Source organism: Squalius cephalus (genome assembly GCF_949319135.1).
Source record: "Squalius cephalus genome assembly, chromosome: 1".
Lineage (NCBI taxonomy): Eukaryota > Metazoa > Chordata > Actinopteri > Cypriniformes > Leuciscidae > Squalius > Squalius cephalus.
Window position 1 is genome coordinate 69,886,200 of NC_137122.1, and position 26,696 is coordinate 69,912,895.

The 26,696-nt window shown below is 44.0% G+C and overlaps 1 protein-coding gene across 1 annotated transcript; it reads left to right on the forward strand.

Moving 5' to 3' along the window:
• Positions 1-319: 319 nt before the first annotated feature.
• On the forward strand, positions 320-2,087 carry LOC307166309 (cerebellin-2-like). Its single transcript, XM_079884585.1, has 3 exons — positions 320-596; positions 908-1,039; positions 1,133-2,087. The coding sequence occupies exons 1-3, from the start codon at positions 377-379 to the stop codon at positions 1,411-1,413; spliced, it is 633 nt and encodes a 210-aa protein (XP_079740711.1). The 5' UTR covers positions 320-376; the 3' UTR covers positions 1,414-2,087.
• The last annotated feature ends 24,609 nt before the right edge of the window (positions 2,088-26,696 follow it).

Genomic DNA, 26,696 nt, shown 5'->3' on the forward strand with positions numbered 1-26,696 from the left:
CTGAGAAATACAGAGAATGAAGCAAAAAAACCTGTTACAAACATAATGGAATGTACATCTAGTGTATGTTGAACTGTTATTAAGTCCAAAGTTAAGTGTAATGTACAGATTAAAGTTGCCAAGAAAAACACAAACAGCTTTAATCTGCCAATATTGCATCACTTTGTAAAACATTAAGCTAGCACAAATATAGTGCAACAGTATTTTCCGAGAAACAGTCGTCATATGCTGTATTTTGTCTTACATTGGCTAAATTGTCCATCACGTGTGAATTACTGAAGATGACAGTATAAAAGCATCCGATTTGTAATATTCTGATAAATACATTCACATACAGCACACAGATCTCTGACACGCTTTAGCCAAAGCATTAAGAATGAGGTTAACAATAGCCGTTCTTCTGCTTCTGTGCAAATGTCTTATATTTGAACTGGTCACCTCTGAACTGAGTGATAACAGTCAGCCGACTTGTCCTTTGAAAATCTGCACAGACGTCCTGAAGGATCTCGGAGCCTCAGAGGCACGATTCAAAGCTCTTGAAATCAGACTTGCTGACAGTGAAGCTCAGATTGAGGAAAACAAAAAGGCATGCCGAGGTGAGACTAGTGTTTTTGATGACCCATGTGCTGTAATACTATATACACTGACAAACAATTGCTGTAGGATTTACTTTGTAATTATTTGTGAGATTTCCTTGCGACGTCTGATTGAAAACTGCTTCAAAGAAATGGCATGTATAACACTGACTTGAATTTGAAGTAGAAAGACAGAAATAGTATTTTCCTTTACTCCAATGATCTTTGTTTTATATTAAAACAATTGTGTTTCAAAAAGTGTTGCATGTAATTTGCTTCCATTGTTATTGAGCCAATTTTCAACATTTTAAGAAGGTATTTGTTCTCTTCAGACAAAGCAAAGGTGGCATTTTCAGCTTCATTGGGATCAAATGGTTTCTCTGGACCATTTAACAACACAGATACAACACTGGTTTACAAGGATGTCTTCATTAATGTTGGTGAAGCTTACAACTCGGCCACAGGTATTGTTAATCCACACTGCTGAACACAATATCAACACTTGTATAATTCATGTCTACAGCTGTTAAATGGAGATCTGTCTCACTCTTGAACAGGGATGTTCACAGCGCCGGTACGGGGAGTTTACTATTTCAGTTTCTTCTACCACTGTTCAACTGATCATGGAACAAGGTTGGCCTTGTATAGAAATGGAAAGCATGTAGCATTAGCAATACATCACAGGCAAAGTCAGGGTTCTCCAGAGAACGGAGGCAACGGTGTAACACTGCTGTTGGAGAAGGGGGACACAGTCTATATCGTACTCCTAAAGGGCACATGGGTCTGGGATTCAGGCAGTGTCACAGTGTTCAGTGGTTTTCTTATCGACACCATGTAAATAAAATACACCCTGTGAACAAACATAACATTAGACCCTGCTTCTGTGTGTGTGTTCTGCAACCAGCCATCACATGGTGTTTGTGTTTTGTGTCATATTTGATACATCAAGCTTTTATGGCAGAGGAGGAAGAAACGCCTTGATTTTATTAGTAGTCCCACACTGAGCGAAAATATGCAATATGATGCTAATATTTATATGAACACAAGATGCATTTCTGATGCTCATAATTCATTGAAATCTTAATAATAGTTTACAGACCACTTTCATAAAATGCATATAAATATCAGTCGTCACTATATCTAATATACTAATCACTTGTAGTTTTCAAACATATAATGTAATGCAATTAAATGATGACTGAGAGATAAAACAAATAAACATTTCTTAAAACCCTGGTGAAAAATGCCAAGTATACTTGCAGCCAGACTAATGATCAGTATACTTCAGGTGTGGTAATGATTAGTTAACTTAAAGTGTGCTATTTTGAGTAGTATATGTTAGTTGTAATTAAACTGTAGTAAAGCATAACTTTAAGTGTATTTAGTGTACTTTTGTGCATGTATTACATGCTTGATTAGTGATATTAAAGTATACTTTATTTGTGTTACAAGTACATTACAAATTCTTTACCAGTGTCTTCAAATATTATATTTGAATAAAAAGTGTATGCTCAGAAATGCCTTTGGCTTATTCCAAATACTACAAATTCAATAACAAATGCACTTTAATAAACAAATATTTGTCAGCTATACTTTGTACAATAAACTTTAAACATTACATCATCACAAGACGGTATTCAAACCATCACCTGAATACTGAAGGCTGAATTTCCTTTCGGGACTCTTTTCACACAATGCTGAACACACTCGCTTTCAAGGCCATTACAATAAATAACATAACTTCAATAACTAACAGACACACATGGTATTAACAACTCAAATTGTGTTTATTTAAATCTCACATGGTTTTATCATTGTAAAACATAAAATGTAGCAACCATGTTTTTAAATTTAAAGAACACTGAAAGAAAAAAAGCGGCCACACACAAACTACGCATTGTTAGTTACTTTTTCTTGCTGAAATGCTCATTGTTACACTTACGCCTGATGCACATCAGACACACTTGTGTGTGGAAACTCCGCTAGAACAGCATCTGTTAAAGTAAAAGAGGTACGGTCATGGACATGTTCATACAACTTTATCTTCACACTACATCAGTCTGTCTACATCCTGTATTAAACAAGGACTGCTTCTTCAACAGTTCATGAGGGTTAGCTGTGAGGAACTGTGTCAGTATGTCATGTCAATAATGCCTCCAGTACAGATGGTACCCAACCAGAATGCCTATTACCGCCGCGCCAGCCGCCGCGGCAAAATCACCGCGGCGAAAATAAACCAGCCGCATTTCAAAGTTGTTCCCGAAATGACCGCCAGGTGGCGCAAAGGGACATTGTGCAAAACAGCAGCAATTGCCGTATTTTAAAATGTAAGTGGGTTAAATATAAAACCCTAAGCCTGATAGGCATATTTTTCTTATATATAAATAGGCCTATTAGGCTACAACAGAATAGAACCAAAGATAGAATCAATTTTAGAACTGAAAAAATAGAATCAAAAGTTAAAAATAGAGACGATATTAGGAGCAATGACGCTGAATATTTTTACTATTCTATTGAGGAATTAGATAAATGAAGAGCTCTCTTCATTTATGCAATTGTATCGCTCTCGTGAGAGATACAATTGCATAGTAATTTATAGTGATTTCAAAAGCAGTCCTTAAAAAAAAAATACATGGAGTAGTGTGGCATAATTTTTGAGAGATCCTGGTTTCAATGTCCTTAATGTATATAGGCTAGGCTACTGCTTTAAAAAAACGTCACAACGCGTTTTGAGATTGTTTTGAATTAAACATTGAAGTTTAAAATGTAGTGTTTTGGCACACCAGGCCGAGTGGCGTTATGCATTGTTCAAAAATCAAGTTTTATTCTGACATGTTGAATTGGCGTTAGAATTTTTTTTTAGATTTATTAGATTTAGATTTTAGATTTCGTTAGATTTATTTTTCTCATAACAGCTAAAATAACTTAATATATGCCTTGTCTTAATATGACCTACTTAATATAGGCAATAGGCATAATTGTATTTAAGTTTTAATTGTATTAAATCGAACAAGCGCAACAATCAGCATTTAATCAAATATTCTAAAAGATGTATTAATAATGTTATTTCAACATAATATCTCATTTTTTCGACATAATAACCTATGTGTGCGTGCAACAAGCAAGATGTGTATTTTATGCGTGCATTGATTTTTATCAATAAACTAGTGTTTTCTGACAGTGTCGACTGCAAAGATGAAGTTGACGATCGCCATATTTGTAGTGAACGCACCTAGAGAGAAATGCACATAAAGACATAATCAGAGAGTAGCCTTTTTCTTTTCGTTTTTAATTATTTCGTTTGAAGACATTTCAAGCTTTGTGTATTTGATGTATTTATCATGTCTGTGTGAGGCATACGCTGAGTTTCGTTAAGTTAGGAGGATGAGATGCGCTCCAGCTGACGTGCAATGCAAGTGACTGCGCGGGCGCCTCCATGATTAGTGTCTGTTATATTTGCTTCTCTTACTTATTAAATCCAGGCATTGGTTGATGAAAAATTTATTCAAATTAAGATACAATTTATAGAAAACGAAATTCACTTTAAATAAAGGTTTTCTACTAAACAAAATTTAATGAAGTGGTCAAAATCATGTCTGACCCACTCTCGATATAATGCATCCTATCTTACTCGTGCTGTTCACTTTTCATATTCAACATAGATGGAAAAAAATAACATTATAATATTTTAACAAATATGATACTAAATGAGATTATTTAATGGCTACAACAGTATAGTAGGCCTATAGACTCTATTTGTACAAATTGCTGCACATTAATTTAATTAAATGAAACCTTGTAACGAATTCACACTGTAGGGTAGACTGTACAGTTGAGACACCTTAAATAACTTGCGTTCGCAGCAAGCACAAGTTGTGATTTTTGCTGTGCACTTGCATATTAGTGTCAGCTGGGAAGGAAATATAGAGACCTGGGGTGCGTTTCCCGAAAGCATCGTTGGCCAACTATGGTCGCAAGTTCCGTCGTTACCAATAGAGTTCAATGGACATTGCGATGAACTTGCGACCATAGTTGGCCAACGATGCTTTCGGGAAACGCACCCCAGAGCTCTTGGAACTTTAATTGAATACATAGCGTTGGTAAAGCATACTGAAATTACATCCCTACAAATTTATTAGGCCCTACTGAAAATAAATGTATCGAATTTAAGCAAAGTAGCCTAAATGTTAAGACTGTAAGCCTTTTGCTTTTTTTACGTAGCCTATAAAGGACTCTTATAGCCGACTTAGTGTTAATTTAATTTGTAGAGGATTATTTAACTCAAACATTAACACTGAAATAAATTAAACTAAATTATTGTAAATTAATTAAAACATTGACTTGCTATTAGCTAACATATGGAAGCAGCATTTGGATTTTGCGTTATGTATGATATTTAAGAATGAAATACAGTAGTCCCGCGTTGTTGTGGTCAGCATAGGTTTCTTTAATGAATGAAATATAAAAATACAAAACATTTCAATAGAAAAATATTGAAAACAATTCAATAGGCCTATTTTACATTTCTACATTCCAGTAGAACCCCCGTTGCGCTGTACCACCGCCGGCAAAACCTTCTGAAGGTGATCGATGTAGTTATTGCACGCTGTTTTTGTCAGGCGATCTCTCCAGAAAGTCACTATGGCCTGAAGAAGCTCGTCTTTGTTCCATGGCTTAGCCTCACGTCTGACAAACTCTTTTAGTGCGTGCCAAACCAGTTCGATCGGGTTGAGATCTGGTGATCTGCGGGCAAGGTACAAGTCAGAGGATATTTGTCTTGTGCACATTTCATAGAAAAGTTAATCTAAAATAACTCAGGATGTTAGAAACATACTCGGCAGGGGTTTTCACCCAGTTGATCCCCGCCTCGGCAATACACTGTCTCGATGCTGCATGTTTTGGGTCATTGTCTGTGTTATAAACAGAGAGAAATGTCAGAAAACAAATGAACCATTCCGCTAATAGAAATGGCAAAATGTCACAAGCTCGTTATTATTTTTTACCTTGGAAGAAGCGATGAGGTCCTTCAAATTTTTTCTGAATGTATGGCGCCAACGCAGATTTTATTATGCTGTCTTGATAATAGAAACGGTCCATAATTCCTGTAAAATTTAGTGTATTAATAAACAATTAAGCTAAATTGTGAAGAAAAAAATCAGTTGTGCTATAGGCTAGGCTATAACTCACCTTCGAATACAACTATTGGTCCTGGTCCCTGACGGGATATGGCCCCCCAAACATGAAGTTTAATGCGATGCTTGGCCTTAGGTTTTGCGATGTGCCGACCCTTTTTCTTGTAGCACATCAAAGCAAATCGCTCCAAAGCAACAGTTGTTTCGTCTGCAAAGATTACGTTGTCAAAGGTCTCTTTGTCAGCCATCCACTGCTGAACTTGGCTAATATGCAGTGTCTTGTTGTTATCCCGGATCATAGGGTCTGTACTGTAATTAAATAAACAGTATTATTACAATAATAAAACCAATTACTCTGTTAAACTATACAATTGCAATGCAGCATAGCTACTAATAGTCACTTACCGGGCTTTTCCATAAGTCCATCCAAGTTTCTTTATGGACCTTCTGATCGTGCTGATTGATACTTTTAACTGCATTCGGGACTGAAGCTCTTTTTGAATTTTTTTTGCAGACCGTTCATCGTCCTCATGTAGTATTTCTTCAATGCATTGAAGTACCGCACTATACAAATAAGAATGACATTTTATACGATGTCAGCTTAATGTAGATTTTATATGAAACAAAAATGAATAGGATAATAGCTTAATGTACTGTAGATTTTATCTGAAACAAAAATGAATAGGATAATAGCCTACCTGGTAACTTTCAACACAGTTGGTTTTTTAGTCGCAGGAGTCTGGCGACGAAGACAACAATGTCGTCTGATCGTGTCGTCTGAGACATGAACACCCGACTGCATCAGAAATGTCCTGATGTTAGATAAAAGATGTCCTGCTCTCCACATAGACCTGATCTTGATGCTCATCTCAGGGGAAATCTTCGCCATGGTCGACGGTGTGGCAGAAATCGAGCTCAAAAAAACAGGACCAGTTATAGCCTAAAAAGAGACCGCCCCTGTCATTTATTGTGTTTTAATTTCCTGAATTTGTGTTAATAGGGCGATTAAACGGCGATTTGTGAGCTAATGTTAAGGGATTAAAATGTAATGGTCTAAAGTAGAGGTGTTTGTTTAACAGTTATGCAACTAGCTATTCAATAGGCTATAAAGCAAACATGATTGCAATAACAACCCAAAACATGCTAATGATCAGTTAATTTCCCAGGTACCGTATAGGCTATATGCACTTTGAAATAATGGTTCTTATATGGCTCTTTGTCTGGGTAAATGGTTCCATGACAACCCTGTAAATGTACATGTAAAAAGTACATGTTTTGTATTTTGTAACTATGTATCATGAGCTAATAGTCATACAATTGGTGGTCTTTTTCCCCTTTTTAATTTAACAAGAATAATTAGCGAGTGGGGCTGATGTATCTCCAATTGACTAAAATATGAATTACATTCCTTTGTGTAACATAAGATGCGATATGGCCCTGAATGTGTTTTTTGAAATCATGAAAAGTGTTGCCGTTGCCGCTATCAGTTCAGTGGCAATGGCTCATCATCACAGACGAGCGCCGTGCAGACAACACAGTCTCACCCCCAAACGTCACATACTGACGCGTCTTGACCAAACGGCAATATACGACGAAAAGGGTACCCCTAAAACGTCCGTATGTGACTATTCGGGTTATGGGTAGGTTTAGGTATGCGTTAGGGTACCGCTAAGAGGCGCTGCTGGTGCGCTTATGTCTTCGTCTCATATGGACGTTTTAGGGGTACCCTTTTCGTCGTATATTGCCGTTTGGTCAAGACGCGTCAGTATGTGACGTTTTGGGGTGAGACCGGGCTGGTGCAGACGGGGTAAAATCACAATACCAAATGCACACTAAAGTGTCCCTGTTCGTGATATAGAATTATTGATGAATACCCTTTAGCTTTGAAGGCTACCCGATCACACTAAATGCGCCTCTATAGCACGCATTGTGTTTATCATGCAATTTATACGACAAAATGAGTTTTTACGTGCATAGGCCTACTGTGATGCGCATGGGTAGGTTTAGTATTGGTAGGGTACGTGCATACTGTAGGCATGGGTAGGATTAGTTGTGTGGGGTGCGTGTATTACACGCAAAAAGTGTGTATCAAATGCACGCGAAAACTGCGTCATATGCACGTTAAAACTCATTTTCGCGTATAAATTGCACGATAAACAATGCGTGCAATCACACACACTTAGAACACACATTTTACGCCATTGAATGTCACACAATAGGAAAGAAGACTTTGGAAATATGTACGTTAATATTAATGTTAGTAGGGTCGGTTGTGAGTCGGACCCATACTGTTTAGCCTGCCTCATCTCAGGGAGCTGGCTTGAGTTTGGCTTAAGTGGGGGAGGGCGCATACTTTGCATTTGAATGTTGTGTGACATTCTAAAACATTTCACTAATGACGCACACAAACACAATGAGAAACATTTTTCATTTTTATCTTATAATAAACATTGGCTAGTTTATGTTTATATATAAACTAGTCAATGTTAAGGGGAGACGTTGTACTAGCGGAAGCAGTTGGTGTGCTGGGATCTTTAGGTGTTGCTGAGCCGCTAAATCCACGTAGGTTAGGGTTAATCCAACTCCCTCCTCTTGCCATCGAATGCTCATCCCAAAGAAAATCCTTTCCTTCATTTCTGTTGTTTTCAGCCATTTCCACGGCCATAAGAATCAGAGGAAATGTCCGGAAGTTTCGAGCAGATTCAGCTATAACCGATGCAGTGAAATATGTGGCGTCCCTGAGCTCATTATAGCTTATCTCATTTTCAAGAAAAAAAGTTCTCACATAATAAGTATATCTTTCTTTATCTGTATTTTGATCTCGAACTTACTTTGTCTGTCTGTCCCTTAATAAGTTTCCTGACTTCCTCCCTTCCCTCATCATCTCTTTGATTTTGGTCAAGCTTTTTTCCAACTGGATACACATACAGACTTACAGGATCAACTTCGAATATCCAGTCTGTGACCATCAGGTATGTGAGCTCATCTTCTCCATCCTTTGCATAATGACGGATGATACTTCTGACATCTCTTGCTGTGTTAATCACATAACACCTGGAAAGAACATTAATTAGTCCCTTCTGATCCGTTATCCACCGAATTTTAATCAGATGGTTATTGTCTCTTATGCCTATTACATAATCCTGGTTTATGCTCGGGTTGTCTGTGTTTACTCTTTGTGGAAGTGGCAGGTCTGCATGAAAGAAGGCCCAGGACAGAGCTTCAAGATCATCAAGAGCAGTTTGGTCAGGAGGGGTTAGCTGGTTAAAAACATTCTGGTCAATAAATCTGCGTGGCTCAGCAGGCCAGCTGTCTCTGTAGGTAACTTCAGCAATACTTGTTGCTCCTTGACCGCCAGGCTTTGGTTTATTTTTGGGCTGTAGAAAGTTTCTTTCATTAGTAAAGACTTGCTCTCCTCTGCTGCCAGGCTCATTTCTGATAATTACGTCTCCGTTCCTGTCCAGGGTTGCCACCACCTTCTTGCTGTCATCATTGTGTCTCCACTGCAGCCCTTCCTCAGAGATCTCCTGGGTGATGATCTCTCCTGTGTGTCGGACCTGGAGCACAGCGCTCCTGAGGTGCAGCTCGGTCTCGATGTGGGCCGTCTCATGGAGCTCCCTCAGCAGGGCTTCAGCAAACTCTTCATCTGACCCCACCTCACAGGCCACCACACTGGTTGTTTTGATTCTGTCGCCCGTCCTGAAGGTGTGCTGAATGATTCTGGCCACGTCTCGAGCCGTGTACCCTGCCAGTCTCGTCTCTCCAGAGCCGTCTCTCTCACCGTGGCCGACCAGCGTCAGTCGGCTGTCCTCTGACAGAGGCACAGGGGCACCGTGGATCAGTTCGGGTCTCTGGTTTTCATCAAGAGCGTAGACAGAGGTCACTGTTGGACGTTTCTCATAGAGAGAAGCAGCAGCTTTCCTGACAGTAGGGTCATCCTGCATAATGAGGATCTGCTGGTGGTCATACTGTGTGCTGTGATCAACCGGTCTTGGTGGAGTTTGGTCGAGGGGAACTGAGTCAGGCTGGGTCATGACCTGGTAGAGCTGGTGATTCTCCTGGACTGTTTCTAAGACTGCTTTAAGGCCAGACACAGTTTGTCCATCTTCTGAAACTCTTCCAGATATCTCCACTACAGTGTCTCTGTCTGCTTCTGGTCCACATGAGCCATTGAACAGGCATTCTGTGCTGACTGTTACTGAGTAATGAGGATCCATGCTGGACTCCTGCTGGACTCTGTCCTCGGCTGGCTTCTCTTTCTCAGTCGTGACCAGAAGTGTTTGGCTGTAGCTGTGTGAGATCTCTGAAGCACTTATCCTCTGTTCATCAACATGCTGGAAAATGAACATATATAAGACATTTAAGGCGAGACACTACAGGTGAATAGGGTAAAATCTTTAACTAGCAGATATCACCATGAAACTTTCCCAGTTGATTACCTACATTAAGATGAGAAAAAAATTTATTACAAGTTTTCTGTAATTTAATGTTTAAATATGCAAATTAGGCAATATCTAATTAAATATGCGCTAATTTGCATATATATAAAAAAAACAAATATGAGTATTGGATAAAGCCAGATGTAAAATTATTTGTTCATTGTGTACACATATTAGATGGGGAAAAAATTACAGAGGGATTTATGGATATCTACTTTTGTTATCCTGTAAATCAGAAAATACTGTCAATAGCCTTAAAAAAATGATTTTCGCCATGTTTTTTGGAATAAAATGTTATATAAATCAGGCTAGGAATAATATATTAACAAATCCCTCTGTAAACGTCTTCATAATATAACTAGGTACAAGACTGGAGAGTGTGGTGTATATCGGTGCGACTGAAGTGGAGATTTCGGACTTGGAGAATGAGAGAAAAGTCATTTTGAGAAAACGGGCTTTAACCCTTTAGGCGCCAGAGGTTTTTTTCCTAAAACGTTCGATTTTGACATCTTAATTTCAAAAGGCTATATCTTAAAAGTGATAAAAGATAGAGACTTTCTGTAAAGTAGAGAAATATTAAGGATAACCCAAAGTTTATGTAGGGATTACATTTCCCCATCTAATTTGCATATTATGACGTCATATGGTGGCGGCCATCTTGGATTATAGAATTTTTATGTTTTTTGTTGATGTTTATTTGGTTGTTTTTTGTTTTTTTTTTAGCTGACAAAGACGCACACATCACAAGGACATGAACACACACAAAAGAACACATATTGTACACTACTAAATGGTCAGGGAAATAGATAGTAAATCAACAGTGTAATAAATGGCAGACAAAAACAATTGTTGCAGGGCTTTTGCTGTAGAGATAATGACTCCCTATTCATCCAGGTGACATTTCTTGTAGTGTTTCATGGTGTGGTCTTGCGATAGACTATGCATAATAGCCCCTCTGCCCCGTGTCACATCGCCTCTTCTCCTGCTACGAGCAGCAGCGCGGGTGCGGCCAGATCTGCCTCGCGCACGCGCCGAATGTGCACAGCTCGGACTACTGTCATTGTCATTGCGACTCCCCACCCTGCCTCCACGTTGCCCCCTAACTGTCCTATGAATACTTCGACCTCGTCTAACATACCCAGTGGCATTAGACAAAGTTTCCACCACAATACTGTCGCCGCGATTGCGGAGAGGCACGCGGTCACCATGGCTAGCGCGGTAAAAATCTCCCGCGGCCGCCTCGTTCCCCACAACACTAACACGCCTGCTAACTTCGCGATGAACACTCCGACCCCGGGAAACATTGTTCCCTCCACTGACATTGGGCAAAGGACCATCTAACGTTATATTGGGCAAAGGATTCACCGTTTGTGCTTGGTGTAGGGCTATACTTTCACTTTCAGAATCACCGTCATTTTCTGAAGGCAGATAACGTTATTCCCCTTCAGAATCAGGGTCCGCGAATAGAAGACCCAACACTTCATTGCGGGTAAGCTTTATTGATGCCATTAGATAATAATAATAATAATAATAATCTAATGCAAATACTCGCTGACGTTGACAATATTGCTCTGATAAAATGGCTCACTCGCACACTAGCTCCGCTTTTGTTCGCACTGATTCAATGCGCTCTAGCTCGAAGATTTTGTATAGAAGCATGACTTTTTTTTGAGTCGGGGATAAAGTATGACATCTCTGCCAACTAGTGGAGGGGAGGTCGAACGAAATTTGACACCCTATTTGACAAAATCGGCCGTTTTATTCAGTGCTGCATCTTGTCGAGTAAACTCGAACGTGGCGCCCAGAGGGTTAAATATTTATCATCAGCCAATGAGATTGCGCATTCAGCCCTTTTACTTTCACGATTAGTTGCTGATAAAAAGGAAATGACCATATTTGGATCCGACAGAATGGTCAGGAGAGAGAGAGCTTTCCAGCGGTGTGTATGATGACAGGGAGCAGACAGAGATCGCGGAGCAGCGGGAGGATTAACAACGCCAACTTTTGATGAATTTATGAGAAATCTACAGACGCAAACAGACACACTGTAGTAAAATAAAGACCTAAATGTGTATTTCAGACTTTTTTTCACCACAAGTCTGAAAGAAGACATGTTATTGAAGACAAATATCCAAAAATCTCAAAATTGACCAGTGAAAAAACCCAGATGTTTTTGCCTGCCGTGTCTCGCCTTAATATGAATAAAGATTAGGTCAAGATAATCATTTATGAAACATGTGGTATCTCACTCCATGTTTTCTGATGTTGAACTCTTTTAATAACTCGTTTTATTAGTTTAACCCTCTGAGGTCTGAGCTGTTTTCTGGGCCCTGGAGGTGTTCTGACATGCTCTGACATTTCTGGTTATTTCTGTTACTTGTGACATTTTCATGGCTAAAGTCTAATTACACTGTATTCAGCACAAACTCTGCTACAATAATATATCAGCAGCATGTATGTAAAAGTTTGTAGTTTTGAGATAATGACATTTATGCATGGTTTGTGAAAATACAAAAAAAAAATCTCACTGAAATAAGGCCATGAAACCCATACTGATTATTTCTTCACAAGACTTTTGAAAATTGTATGACGTAGCCTAGAATATTTCCTGCAAAACTATGTGAAAATCCTGACTGCTCATTCAGATAAGACAATATATTGATTTAAAAATTTTACGACGTGTTTTGTGTGAAAAAGCTTTATGCGGGAGCTCATTAATATGTAAGCTTTTCACACCTGAGAAAGACAAAGAACCTCCCCTAACTGCCCTATTAGGAGCTATCAGGCCCTATCATTCTGAGCAACCTTGCACAATACTGTAAATGAGGAGATTTAAAAAAGAATGGCTTTTAAATTGTTTGGATTTATTTACAACACAACATAATCCAAAGATACACAACAAATGCCAAAAAAGCACTTCAAAGACAGAGACCTTTGTGCCATTCCTAAAAACATTGTACATACCTTTAATTTCCAAGATTTTCACTTTACCATGTTCATGTACAGAGACTCATGTGAATGTTGAAGTCCTCAGTGGCATCTGGGCCCTGAAAAAAAAAAGTGAACATACTGATATCAAGAGAAAGGCCTGCACGATTTTGGAAATAAATATTAGATTTTTCTGGTTAAAATTGCTTTTTAAAATTCCTTTTTAAAATTCACAGAATACACACACACACACACAAATGTTTCCAACAATATATAATATAATGAACACCAGGTTTGTTGTGCCTTGTAGGCATAAGGTATATGCGCAGTGCCGGATAAAATAATAATAACAATAAATAACCATAGCAGCCTATAAATCTCCCAAAAGATTTCAGTAACAACTAAGCTAGAGAAAAATATATTGATTATCATGTTACTTCAAATGTTTCCATCCGTTATGATGATATGAAATGAGATAATAATAAAAACATGAAGTCGTTTGGTGCATTTTGCTTTCATCCAAAATATGATACAGTACATTCAAACGCAATCGCGCTGCAAAATATGATGCATTCAAACGCGATCGCTATCCAAAATATGATCCATTCAAACGCGATCGCTATCCAAAATATGATCCATTCAAACGCGATCGCGCTCAAATATGAAACATTATGGTTACCATATTATACATATCTACGTTTGAGCAGATATCCACAAACACAGTAACAGTAAACACGGGTCTAAATATTATAATATTCACCATATATCTAGCAACAGTTCAACTGCAACGTGACATTTATGCAACAATAACAAACTAATATGTAAGAATTTCTTACCTTACATCTTTAATTGTCTTCAAATCGCGTTCTTCTTCTTCTGAGGTAATTCCAATGTAAGCTCACGGCGTGTCTTTCAAACTCGACGAAAAGCAGAGACTTGTGAAGTGTTTTGGTGTTTTGTTTTTGAGGTAATGAGCGCGTTCGCGTTCCATGTGGAGATTTGCATGTCAATATCTTTTGCGCGAGTGGGCGTGGTAAATTAAAAAATAATGAGCAAGCGTTTGAGAAGCTGGACATCTTGTTGGTTTTATACAAATTACTTAAACAGAGAATATTTGTTTTCGTTTTGAATCCGATCATTTAAAAGTACACACTTAAATGTTTATAAAGGTGTATGGCTCATAAATGTGTGACAAGTATTCGCTGAGTTTTGTTTCAGTTTATAGACGTGCTCAAGAAAAAAAAGTTCACCGCGACGGAGAGGCAGAACGCACACCCTGTTTATTTTCTTTATTTTACAAAAGCACAATGTTTTGATTTGATTGTAAGTGGACACATACAAAAGGAGAAATATCACAGATTCTTTTTTTATATTTCTTTTTTCTGTATGACCATAAATGACGGAGTAATTTAAGTTTATAGTGTTAACGTTACAATGTGGAGAAAATCCAGCAAAACGCGCCCGCGCGTTTGTCGACCTCAGAGGGTTAACACTGACTGTGTTACGAACTGCTCGGAGACACGAAGGGAGAGATCCAAATGCAGCTTTATTTTAAGGGTTATCCAGAATCGTAATCCAAAAACAGGCAATGGTCGAAACACAGGTAAGCAGTCCAAACAAATAAACAAACAAATAAACAAACAAACAAAACAGGCAGGGACCAGAGGCAAGAGAGTAATCCAGGGAACAAGGCAAGATATCCAGAAAACCAAGAAACATGAAACCAGGGAAAATGCTCGGAAATGCAGACTAACAGTACAACAAGACTTCGCGGTGAATGAATGAATGAACATAGTATAAATAGACAGACTAACAGGATGAGACACAGGTGAATGCAATCAGTGAATGAGGTACAGGTGAATGTGATCAGTGATAAGTGATGAGTCCGGGCAGTGAGTTATGGGAAATGTAGTTTGTGAGTGAAACATGATAGTCTGGTGTGGAGTGCCCTCTAGAGGCTTTCAAGGGCACTCCTGCTGGTTATCATTACATAGCCCCTCCCCAAAGAGCGGCTTCCAGACGCTCCAAAACTGTCCAGGTGGGAGGTGGCCCGGAGGCGGATCCGGGGGCGGGATGGAGGGCCAGGTCCGTGGAGCGGAAGAGGACCTTGAGACTGCAGTAATACAGGAGGCCAGGATGGAGCAGGTAGTGCAGGCGACCAGGGCGGAGCAGGCAACCAGGCCGGATCAGGTTGTGCAGGCGACCAGGGCGGAGCAGGCTGTGCAGGCGACCAGGGCGGAGCAGGCTGTGCAGGCGACCAGGGCGGAGCAGGCTGTGCAGGCGACCAGGGCGGAGCAGGCTGTGCAGGCGACCCTTCAGGCGGCCAAGGCGGAGATGACCCTTCAGGCGGCCAGGGCGGAGACGACCCTTCAGGCGGCCAGGGCACAGGAACAGACACCGGCTCAGGAACAGGAACAGACACCGGCTCAGGAACAGGAACAGACACCGGCTCAGGAACAGGACCAGACACCGGCTCAGCGGAGACCATCTTGTCCGGAGACACTGGTTCGGCGGTGGCCATCTTGTCCGAAGACACAGGCGTGGTTTCGGCCATCTTGTCCGAAGACACAGGCGTGGAGTCGGCCATCTTGTCCGAAGACACAGGCGTGGAGTCGGCCATCTTGTCCGAAGACACAGGCGTGGAGTCGGTCATCATGTCCAAAGACACAGGCATGGAGTCGGCCATCTTGTCCAAAGACACAGGCGTGGATTCGGCCATCTTGTCCAAAGACACAGGCGTGGATTCGGCCATCTTGTCCGAAGACACAGGCGTGGAGTCGGCCATCTTGTCCGAAGACACAGGCGTGGGTTCGGCCATCTTGTCCGAAGACACAGGCGTAGAAAGAGGAAGAGGAACAGATTCAGGCTCAGTATCAGGATCAGTTTCAGGCTCAGGAACAGATTCAGTCTCGGCGGGACGAGACTCCTGACGGGTGGACGTGACGTGAAGCTCAGTCTCTGGATCGGCTGACGTGAGGTGAAGCTCAGTCTCTGGATCGGCAGAAGTGACGTGAAGCTCAGTCTCTGGATCGGCAGAAGTGACGTGAAGCTCAGTCTCTGGATCAGGATCAGCGCACTCTGAGCTTGACGGGACCAGCGGCGGCGAGGGCTTTGAGCTGGGTAGGACCAGCGGCGAAGAGGGCTCTGAGCTGGGTAGGACCAGCGGCGAAGAGAACTCTGAGCTGGGCAGGACCAGCGGCGAAGAGAACTCTGAGCTGGGCAGGACCAGCGGCGAAGAGATCTCGGAGCTGGGCAGGACCAGCGGCGAAGAGGGCTCTGAGCTGGACAGGACCAGCGATGAAGAGGGCTCTGAGCTGGACAGGACCAGCGGCGAAGAGGGCTCTGGGCTGGACAGGACCAGCGGCGAAAAGGGCTCTGAGCTGGACAGGACCAGCGATGAAGAGGGCTCTGAGCTGGACAGGACCAGCGGCAATGAAGAAGGCTCTGTGCTGGACGAGACCAGCGGTGAAAAGGGCTCTGTGCTGGACGAGACCAGCGGTGAAGAGGGCTCTGTGCTGGACGGGACCAACGGTGAAGAGGGCTCTGAGCTGGACAGGACCAGCGGCAATGAAGAGGGCTCTGGGCTGGACAGGACCAGCGGCGAAAAGGGCTCTGTGCTGGACGAGACCAGCGGTGAAGAGGGCTCTGTGCTGGACGGGACCAACGGTGAAGAGGGCTCTGTGCTGGACGGGACCAGCGGTGAAGGCTCTAGCTTGGCGGGCATGTCGCTTGCTGTCTCAGGTGCGGCGGGCATGACGCTCTCAGTCTCAGGGGCGGCGGGCATGACGCATACTGCCTTGGCTTCGGCAGATCTGGCGTGAAGTGCGGGCTCGGCTGGATTGGCGTGAAGTGCAGGCTCGGCTGGACTGACGTGAAGTGCAGGCTCGGCTGGACTGGCGTGAAGTGCAGGCTCGGCTGGACTGGCGTGAAGTGCAGGCTCGGCTGGACTGGCGTGAAGTGCAGGCTCGGCTGGACTGGCGTGAAGAGGCTCAGGCTCGGCTAGACTGGCGTGAAGAGGCTCAGGCTCAGCAGACGTGACGGGCACGGTCTCTGGAAACGCCCCCTCATCCACAGGGCCCACAGAAAAGGATGAGCCGCTTATCCTCAGGGCGAATTCAATATATTGACATAAAGTCCATTGAGGGGTGTTGTCTGGCATGAGATAATTTAACATGTCCTCAAGCCCATATCGGAAACTATCCTTTAAGACGGCATCGTCCAAGTCTACCCCATGGCAGAGCTCACAAAATTCTCCAACATATTCCTCTATAGATCGGTTACCTTGGCGGAGGCGGAAGAGACTGATTAGTAGGTCCATGGTGGGTCTCGGTTCTTTCTCGGCTGCTGGATCTGAAGTGGCGAAGTCTTCTGTTACGAACTGCTCGGAGACACGAAGGGAGAGATCCAAATGCAGCTTTATTTTAAGGGTTATCCAGAATCGTAATCCAAAAACAGGCAATGGTCGAAACACAGGTAAGCAGTCCAAACAAATAAACAAACAAATAAACAAACAAACAAAACAGGCAGGGACCAGAGGCAAGAGAGTAATCCAGGGAACAAGGCAAGATATCCAGAAAACCAAGAAACAAGAAAACCAGGGAAACACTCAGAAATGCAGTGTAACACTTAACAAGACTTCGCGGTGAGTGAATGAATGAACATGGTATAAATAGACAGACTAACAGGATGAGACACAGGTGAATGCAATCAGTGAATGAGGTACAGGTGAATGTGATCAGTGATAAGTGATGAGTCCGGGCAGTGAGTTATGGGAAATGTAGTTTGTGAGTGAAACATGATAGTCTGGTGTGGAGTGCCCTCTAGAGGCTTTCAAGGGCACTCCTGCTGGTTATCATTACAGACTGTGTGGGCAGAAATATGTGTCACTAGAAACTGAATTTAGATTGGAATTTGAATTGCTCAATATAAATTATTGAATCATTTTAATGTATTAATTCCAATAAATTTTTAACTGACTGTAATATTATGAAATTGAATAAATTTGCTGTGAAACTGAATTTGTTCCTCACTGAAAATCCATCCATCCATCGCCAACCACTTATCCTGCGTGCAGGGTCTCGGGGCGCTGGAGCCAATCCCGGCTCACATCAGGCGAAAAGCAGGGTACACCCTGGACGGGTCGCCAGTCCATCGCAGGGCCACACATAGACACACAACCACTCACACTCACACTCACACCTAAGGACCATTTGATATTTCTGTCTGATCACAAGTGTTTTCTACCTCTGATGAAGAGCAGTGAGCTCGTCTCATCCAGTACAGTCCCAGACGGGCTCTGTGTCTGTCAGACGGGGGGTAGAAGCCTACTGCCATATCAGCAGAGCAATAACCCAGGCTAATGCACAGCAGTGGGGCAGCTAGAGCTTGTTCAAATATAATGACTTCATTCTCATTATATCTCATAATGTTATTCTGCACATGTCAGAGAACGTACTGGTTACTTTCGTAACCTCGGTTCCCTTAGAGATAAGGGAACGAGTACTGCGTTGCAAACGCTTATGGGAAAACTCCTTTTCTCGAGAATATTGAAGCCTTTATTTTAAAACGCATTTGCTACAGCACAGGCGAGAGCATCAGACCCACGTGAGTGAGCTGATAGGCTGTGCTGTGGGCAACTGCACGAACCAATGGCGGATAGACAGAAGCGCGCGAGCCAATCAGGGCGCTTGGCGCTCTGTCACTGTCAAGCGCGCGAAACTACACGTGACCATAACATATAAATACAGATAGAATCCGCCATTTGACAGGTATAATCGACTGAAGCGACAAACCTGCCATAAGAAAAATAGCACGGCAAGGCAACGCAGTACTCGTTCCCTTATCTCTAAGGGAACCGAGGTTACGAAAGTAACCAGTACGTTCCCTTACGAGAACGTTCTCTCGTACTGCGTTGCAAACGCTTATGGGAACGTTTCCATTTAAAACGCCGTGCTATTAATCTTTTGGCCGCTCTGACTCACCAGAGTTCCGGGAAGTACAGAATAGCCAGGATAAAAAGAGACCGAACATCGGGCCCATCAATTATCCGTAATAAAGACTGGCCAGAGCCAGTCATTTAACCCACAAGGTGATAGCCGTGTGTTTAATATCAAACTAGTCTGGGTCCGCAGAGCCAGAGTCTAGACTGAAAAGACTGTAACTGCAAAGCAGGGACATTAAAGTTATAATTCATCGGATCTGGCCAAAGCCAGTCACTTAGTCCACAAGGTGAAAACCGTGTGTTCAATATCAACTAGACTGGGTCACAGAGCCAGTGTCTAGACAGAAGAACTGTAGCTACAAAGCAAGGGCATTAAAGCTATAATTCAACAATGTGGACGGAGCGGATATCCGGCCGCCGCACATATGCTATAGATGGGAATACCCAAGTGACCATGGTTCAAAACTAGTCTGGATCCACAGAGCCAGAGTCTAGACAGAAAGAACGCATGTCTGCAGAGCAGGGACATCCAGATTATAGAATCTCACAAATGTGGACGGAGCGGACCAGCCGGCCGCCGCACAAATGTCTTCAATGGGAATACCACTTGACCAAGCCCACGAAGAGGCAACACCTCTCGTGGAATGAGCTCTAACACCTATGGGACAAGAGAGGCCCAGTGAGGTGTAAGCCAGGGCAATGGCGTCAACTATCCATCTGGACAGTGTGGTTTTAGTGACCGGGAGGCCCTTGGATCGGCCCCCGAAACACACAAAGAGCTGTTCAGACTGTCTGAAAGAGGCCGAACGCTCCAGATAAATTCTCAAAGCTCTGACTGGGCAAAGCATGAGAGAATCGCTATCCTCCTCGGAGGAGGGGAGAGCTGACAGAGAAATAACCTGGGCTCTGAACGGAGTTGAGAGCACCTTAGGAACATATCCATGTCTTGGCCTAAGAATGACCTTGGAGTCATTAGGACCAAACTCCAGACAGGAAGCGCTGGTAGACAGCGCCTGTAAATCTCCTATTCTCTTTACTGACGCCAGTGCTAGAAGCAGGGCAGTTTTCAGAGAGAGAGACTTAGGATCAGCTGACTGAAGTGGTTCAAAGGGAGGTCCCTTAAGAGCCCGCAGGACCAAGGAGAGGTCCCAGGCCGGAACAGACGGTGGCCGAGGCGGGTTAAGCCTCCTGGCGCCCCTGAGGAAGCGAACTATAAGGTCGCTTTTTCCTAAGGAGGCCCCGGCTTCCAATACGTGAAAAGCAGCAATGGCTGCCACGTACACTTTGAGAGTGGAGGGGGAGCGACCCGCGTCCAACATCTCCTGTAGAAAAGACAGTACTCTTGGTACTTCACAAGTGTATGGGTCGAGGTCTCGAGCTAAACACCAGCTGGAAAACACTGACCATTTACTGAGATAGAGGCGTCTGGTAGACGGAGCTCTAGCTTCCTTTATAGTATTCAGGACGCCCTCTGGGAGGTTCTGGGGTACCCGTTGAGTGGCCATACATGTAGGGCCCATAAGTCGGGACGGGGATGCCAGATTGTCCTGTTGGCCTGAGTCAGGAGGTCGCGCCTCACTGGGATTGGCCACGGGTCTGCTACAGACAGCTGCATCAACTCTGGGAACCAAACCTGGGTCCGCCAGAGAGGAGCTACTAATAGCACTGCGCTTTTCGTGTTCCTGATCCGTTCGATGACCTGAGGGAGCATCGAGACCGGGGGGAACGCATAGAGAGGAAGGTTGGGCCAGTCGTGGGCCAACGCATCCCTGCTCTTTGAGAAAAAGATTGGGCATTGACAGTTGTCTTCTGAGGCGAAAAGATCTACTTCTGCCTTCCCGAAGACCTCCCAGAGTAGGAGAACTGTCTGAGGGTGGAGAGACCATTCCTCTGGGGGAACTCTGCCCCGAGAGAGCATGTCTGCTCCTGTATTCAACGTGCCTGGCACGTGAGCTGCCCTGAGCGAGCGCAGATTGGTGTGAGCCCATAGCAAGAGCTGTGAGGCTATGGCAAACAGGTTGCGGGACCTGAGGCCGCCCTGGCGATTTATGTAAGAGACCACCGACATGTTGTCCGTCCGTACCAACACGTGGTGTCCCGCCAGGTATGGGAGGAATGTTTTTAGGGCTAGAAAAACTGCTCTCATTTCGAGGCAGTTTATGTGTAGGCGTTTCTCCGAGCTCGACCAGAGGCCGGAGGCAGGCCTGCCCTCGTACAGAGCTCCCCAACCGGAGTTGGAGGCGTCTGTTGAAATCATCCTCCTCTCTGAAACTACCCCCATGCTTACGCCCTGCTGGTACCAGCTGGCGTTTTTCCAAGGGGCCAGGGCTTGAACACAGCGCTGGTCCACCTTGATAATCAAGTGGCCTGAATGCCAGGCGTGGGGTGGCACCAGAGGAGCCAGCCACAGCTGAAGAGGACGCATACGCAGTAGGCCTAGTTGGAGTACTGATGATGCAGAGGCCATCAGGCCAAGGATCCTCTGAAACGTTCTGAGGGGTACAAGAGAGCCCTCTATGAACGATGCCGTGAGCTGCTGAATCGTTAGAGCACGGGCCGGTGTGGGCCATGCTCTCATAAGTACGGAGTCGAGAACTGTTCCCAGGAACGTGATACGTTGGCTGGGCAACAGAACACTCTTTGCAACATTGACCCTGAGCCCTAGACATTCTAGATGGCTGAGGAGCCAGGCTTTGTGAGTATGTGACTCCGCCTCTGACTGGGTCAGTATGAGCCAGTCGTCGAGGTAGTTTAGGATGCGCATTCCCCGCTGTCTCAGGGGGGAGAGAGCTGCATCCATGCACTTCGTGAATGTACGAGGCGCTAGTGCCAGTCCAAATGGAAGAACTGTGTACTGGTATGTCTGCCCCTCGAAGGCGAATCTCAAGAATGGCCTGTGGTGGGGGTTCACTTGAATGTGAAAGTAAGCGTCTTTCAGATCTACTGAGAAAAACCCGTCGCCTGGGCGAATCTGCGCCAGGATATGTCTGGTCGTGAGCATTCTGAACGGCCGTGACATGAGAGCCTTGTTCAGATGTCTGAGATCTAAAATGGGTCTCAGGCCGCCGTCTTTCTTTGGAACAAGAAAGTATCGGCTGTAAAAACCTGACTCGCTCAGAGAAGGGGGGATCTTCTCGATGGCCCCTTTCGCCAGCAGACTTAACACTTCGGTGCGGAGGACATGACTCAATGTGCCCCTTACCGTGGTTTGTATAACCGCGCGAAAACGCGGTGGTCTGCGGGCGAACTGAAGCGAGTAACCATGCTTTATGATGTTCATCACCCATACTGAAACTCCGGGGATAGCTTGCCAAGCTAGAGCCCGCAGAGCTAGAGGCATTATCATATCTGGAACACCCAGAGTGGGGGGCTCGGACTGACATGTATGCATGTGAGAAATTATGCTCGATTTGTGCTTTGTGTGGGTCGCTGTTAAAACAGCGTTTGTTTGCAGGGGTGCGTGACATGTGACGGGCCCATGAACTGCATTTAGAACTGCTGCAGCCGCCTGAACTGAAGAGGGAGCCGTGAGCAGTAGTCGAGCGATTTTTGGGGCTGGTCCGGCCGCAGCGGGACAGTGACCCCTCTTTGTGCCGGTTAGGACGGCTTCTTGGGCTCGTGATCGAGCGTCAGCTTCGGCCGCGGGCCCTGGTGCTTAGGGAACGGGAACCGTTTCGCTGGCTTCATGTGCTTACTGGTCTCAGCCGCTGGGCGGGGCTGGAGGACCTGGGACACCACTTTCTCAGGTCGCGGCGTGCTCTTGGGGCGCCGTTGGACTGAGCTGGAGCGCTTTGGTAGAAAGTGTCTCATGGCGCTGGAAGCCTTCTGAGCTTCAGTGAAGCGATCGGCGAAGCCGCTGACAGATGGGCCGAAGAGACCTGAGGCTGTGACGGGCGAGTCGAGGAAGGCAGTTTTATCCGCGTCCCTGATCTCGGTTAAGTTTAGCCAGAGGTGGCGCTCCATTACCACTAGGCTGGCCATATTGCGGCCCAGGGCTTGAGCGGTGGTCTTCGTGGCCCTCAGTGCCAGATCCGTGGCACTCCTGAGGTCTTTAAATGTGTCTGGGTCCGGGCCTGACTCATCCATGGAACGGAGAAGTTTGGCCTGGAAGGCTTGAAGCGTCGCCATGGCGTGAAGTGCAGAGGCGGCTTGACCGGCGGCAGCGTATGCGCGGCTGGCAATGGCCGAAGTAGTTCTGCACGGCTTAGAAGGGTGCACCGTCTTAGACCTCCAACTACCTGCAGTGGGGGGGCATAAGTGTGCAGCGACCGCTTCCTCCAGTGGGGGGAGAGACACATATCCTTTCTCTTCAGCGCCGTCAACAGTGGAGAGCGTAGAAGAGGCAGATGAGCGCGTTCGCGCTGAAAAGGGCGCGCGCCAGCATTTTGTGAGCTCTTCGTGAACCTCAGGCATAAATGGAGCGGCGCGCTGACGAGGGGCCTGTTGGCGCCCCGGCAGGTACCATTCATCGAGGCGGCTTCTGGCGGGCTCAGCTGGAGAAAGCCAATCGAGTCCCAACTCGTCAACAGCGCGAGACATGACACGGAGAAGTTCGGCGTCAATGCTCGCTCGAGTATCAGAAAACTCTAGCTGAGAGGGGGGGGCGGGGTCCGCGGAGCCCGACCAATCCTCGCTCTCAGATGCCGCCATAGAAAGTGCGTCATCGACGTCATCCGGAGATGCGCCGAAAGAGACGAGTCCAGCCGCTTCAGACGAGGGGCGCTGCTCGCTCCGAGAGAACAGGACAGGCGAAGAAGGCGTGGGCGAGGCACGAGGAGAAAGGCCCGGCGTGCACTCGCTAAACTCACCGCGCTCAGGACGCCTCTGATCGCGCCGCTTCTTCCTACGGGGCTCGTGGGGCGCCGAAGACGGAAGGTGGGCGGAATCGGTCACCGTCGAAGACAGCCTTGAACGGAGAACGGAGACAGGCATCCCGTCGCAGAATTGGCAGCCGCCTTTCATGAGCGCTGCCTCGGCGTGCTCAGGGCCGAGGCAGGCCGCACACTGGGTGTGTCCGTCGGATGCATGCAGGGAGACCCCGCAGCTCTCACAGATGGAGAGAGGCATTATGCCGCGCTGTGAAAACAGCGGTTTGCTCTTTTAGATAAATATGCAATGAAAAGGATATAATTTTTCGTCGGATGCCACAGGGAAACGCTCAGCTGGCGAGATGCCGGGATGCGAAGCTGTTCCGCTGGACGGCTTTTCCACGACGAGGGCTTCTTACGACCGGAGAAAATCAGCGACGAGGTGAGTCGAGCTGAAGGAGATTAAATCTGTCAAATGGCGGATTCTATCTGTATTTATATGTTATGGTCACGTGTAGTTTCGCGCGCTTGACAGTGACAGAGCGCCAAGCGCCCTGATTGGCTCGCGCGCTTCTGTCTATCCGCCATTGGTTCGTGCAGTTGCCCACAGCACAGCCTATCAGCTCACTCACGTGGGTCTGATGCTCTCGCCTGTGCTGTAGCAAATGCGTTTTAAAATAAAGGCTTCAATATTCTCGAGAAAAGGAGTTTTCCCATAAGCGTTTGCAACGCAGTACGAGAGAACGTTCTCGTAAGGGAACACAGATATGTGGGAGAGATTTTTAATGTGCAGAAAGTTTAGGACATGAGCAGAAAACCTTTTGAAACATAGGAGCTATTAAGGGTTTATAACTGAATTAAAATGAATTAATTTATCATTGAGGTGAAAAGGACTTTAGGTTACTTCAGTCTTGCCTGCATGTGTGTTGACTCCGCAGGGATGAAATAAAAAAAAAAAAACAGGAGAAACATATTTGACAGTAATACAGAATGCCTGAGAGCCTTACAGCACTATATTACACTATAGTTTTATTTTTTGAATTGTAACCTGAATATTGTGTTTCCTTTTATATAATTAAAGACATTTCCTCAATGAATTGGTGCAGAAAAATTCCCCAGAATGCAGGAGATGAAGTGTTTAAAGCCCACATTGTTCAGGGGGGCGACCCCCAGACCCCCCTCTTGAAGGTTCAGTGTGTAAGATTTGGTGCCATCTAGTGGTGAGGTTAGTGAATTGCAATCATCTGTCCAGTCCACCACTGCCCCCTACCTTTCAAAGAGCGTAGGACAGCTACGGTGGCTGACACAGCACAAAAGGAGTCTCTTCTGAGACAGCAGAGAGTGGTCAGTCAAGAAATGAGGTTTCTTTAGGTATATTTATTAAGAAATTATATTTGCAGAAAAACCCTACAACAAGAGATTATACATACTTCTCTCCAGTTCATAAATCATACTCCCGCATAGAGTGTAATTCCATTATGTCTGATATTTCAAACACAACAATTGAACCCATTATCATTTCAGATCATGCACCAATCACTCTTACTTTTTATAATAACAGAAATGTAAAAACTTCAAACAGATGGCGTATGAACATATCACTACTTCAAGACGAAAAATTTAATGAATATTTTAAAAGAGAGTGGACATCATTCATTAATATAAACAACACCCCTGATATATCTGCCACAACATTATGGGAGACAGCCAAAGTAGTAATGAGAGGAAAGATTATATCATACGCTACATTTAAACATAAAAAAGAGCAAAAATTAGAAAAAGACCTTGAAGATAAAATAAAAATATTACACCAAACATACTCACAAAACCACAATGAATAAATATTAAATGAGATAAATCAAACAAAGGATCAACTTGAAGGTATTACAAATAAAAAAATAGAATTTCAAAAACAACGACTATGGTCTATACATTTTGAATATAAAGATAAATCAGGAAAATATTTAGCCAATTTGCTTAAACGTAATAAGGAAAAAACCCATATACCTATAATTAAAAATGAAAATAAAATTACTCATAACCTGCAGGATATTAACACAAATTTTCAGACATTTTACAAAAATCTGTACGAAAATGATAAAAAAGAAGATGAGAAAGAGATTGGTAATTTTTTGCATAACATAACACTTTCCCAATTAAGTCTAATACAGAAAGAAGAATTAGAAATACCGATAACAGAGGATGAATATAAGAAAGCTCTCTTTGCACTACCAAACAATAAATCACCAGGTTTAGACGGTTTCCCCCCAGAATTTTACAAACATTTTTGGTCAATTATTTCACCACAGTTTTTAGATATGTCAGCAGAAATTAAAAATAGCTCATCTATTCCACAGCATATGAACACAGCATTAATCTCTGTCTTACTCAAACCAAATAAAGATCCGTTATTATGCACAAGTTACAGGCCCATATCCCTTATCAATACTGACATGAAAATAATTAGTAAAACCTTAGCTTTACGACTAGAGACAGTCATCTCAAGTCTTATTCACCCAGATCAAACAGGTTTTATTAAAGGACGTCATTCATCAGATAACATACGTCGTTTATTTAATATCATGAATATCAACAAACCACAAAATAATACAATCATTGTCTCACTAGACGCGGAAAAGGCGTTTGACAAAGTTAATTGGAATTTTCTTTTTGCCGCACTAGAAAAATTTGGTTTTGGGAAATCATTCATTCACTGGATTAGAACATTGTATAGTACACCTAAGGCTTCAGTTATCACTAACGACATCATATCACCATCCTTCCAGTTGCAGCGAGGGACCAGACAAGGATGTCCACTCTCTCCACTTCCATTTGCATTATTCATAGAGCCCTTAGCAGCGGCAGTTAGACAA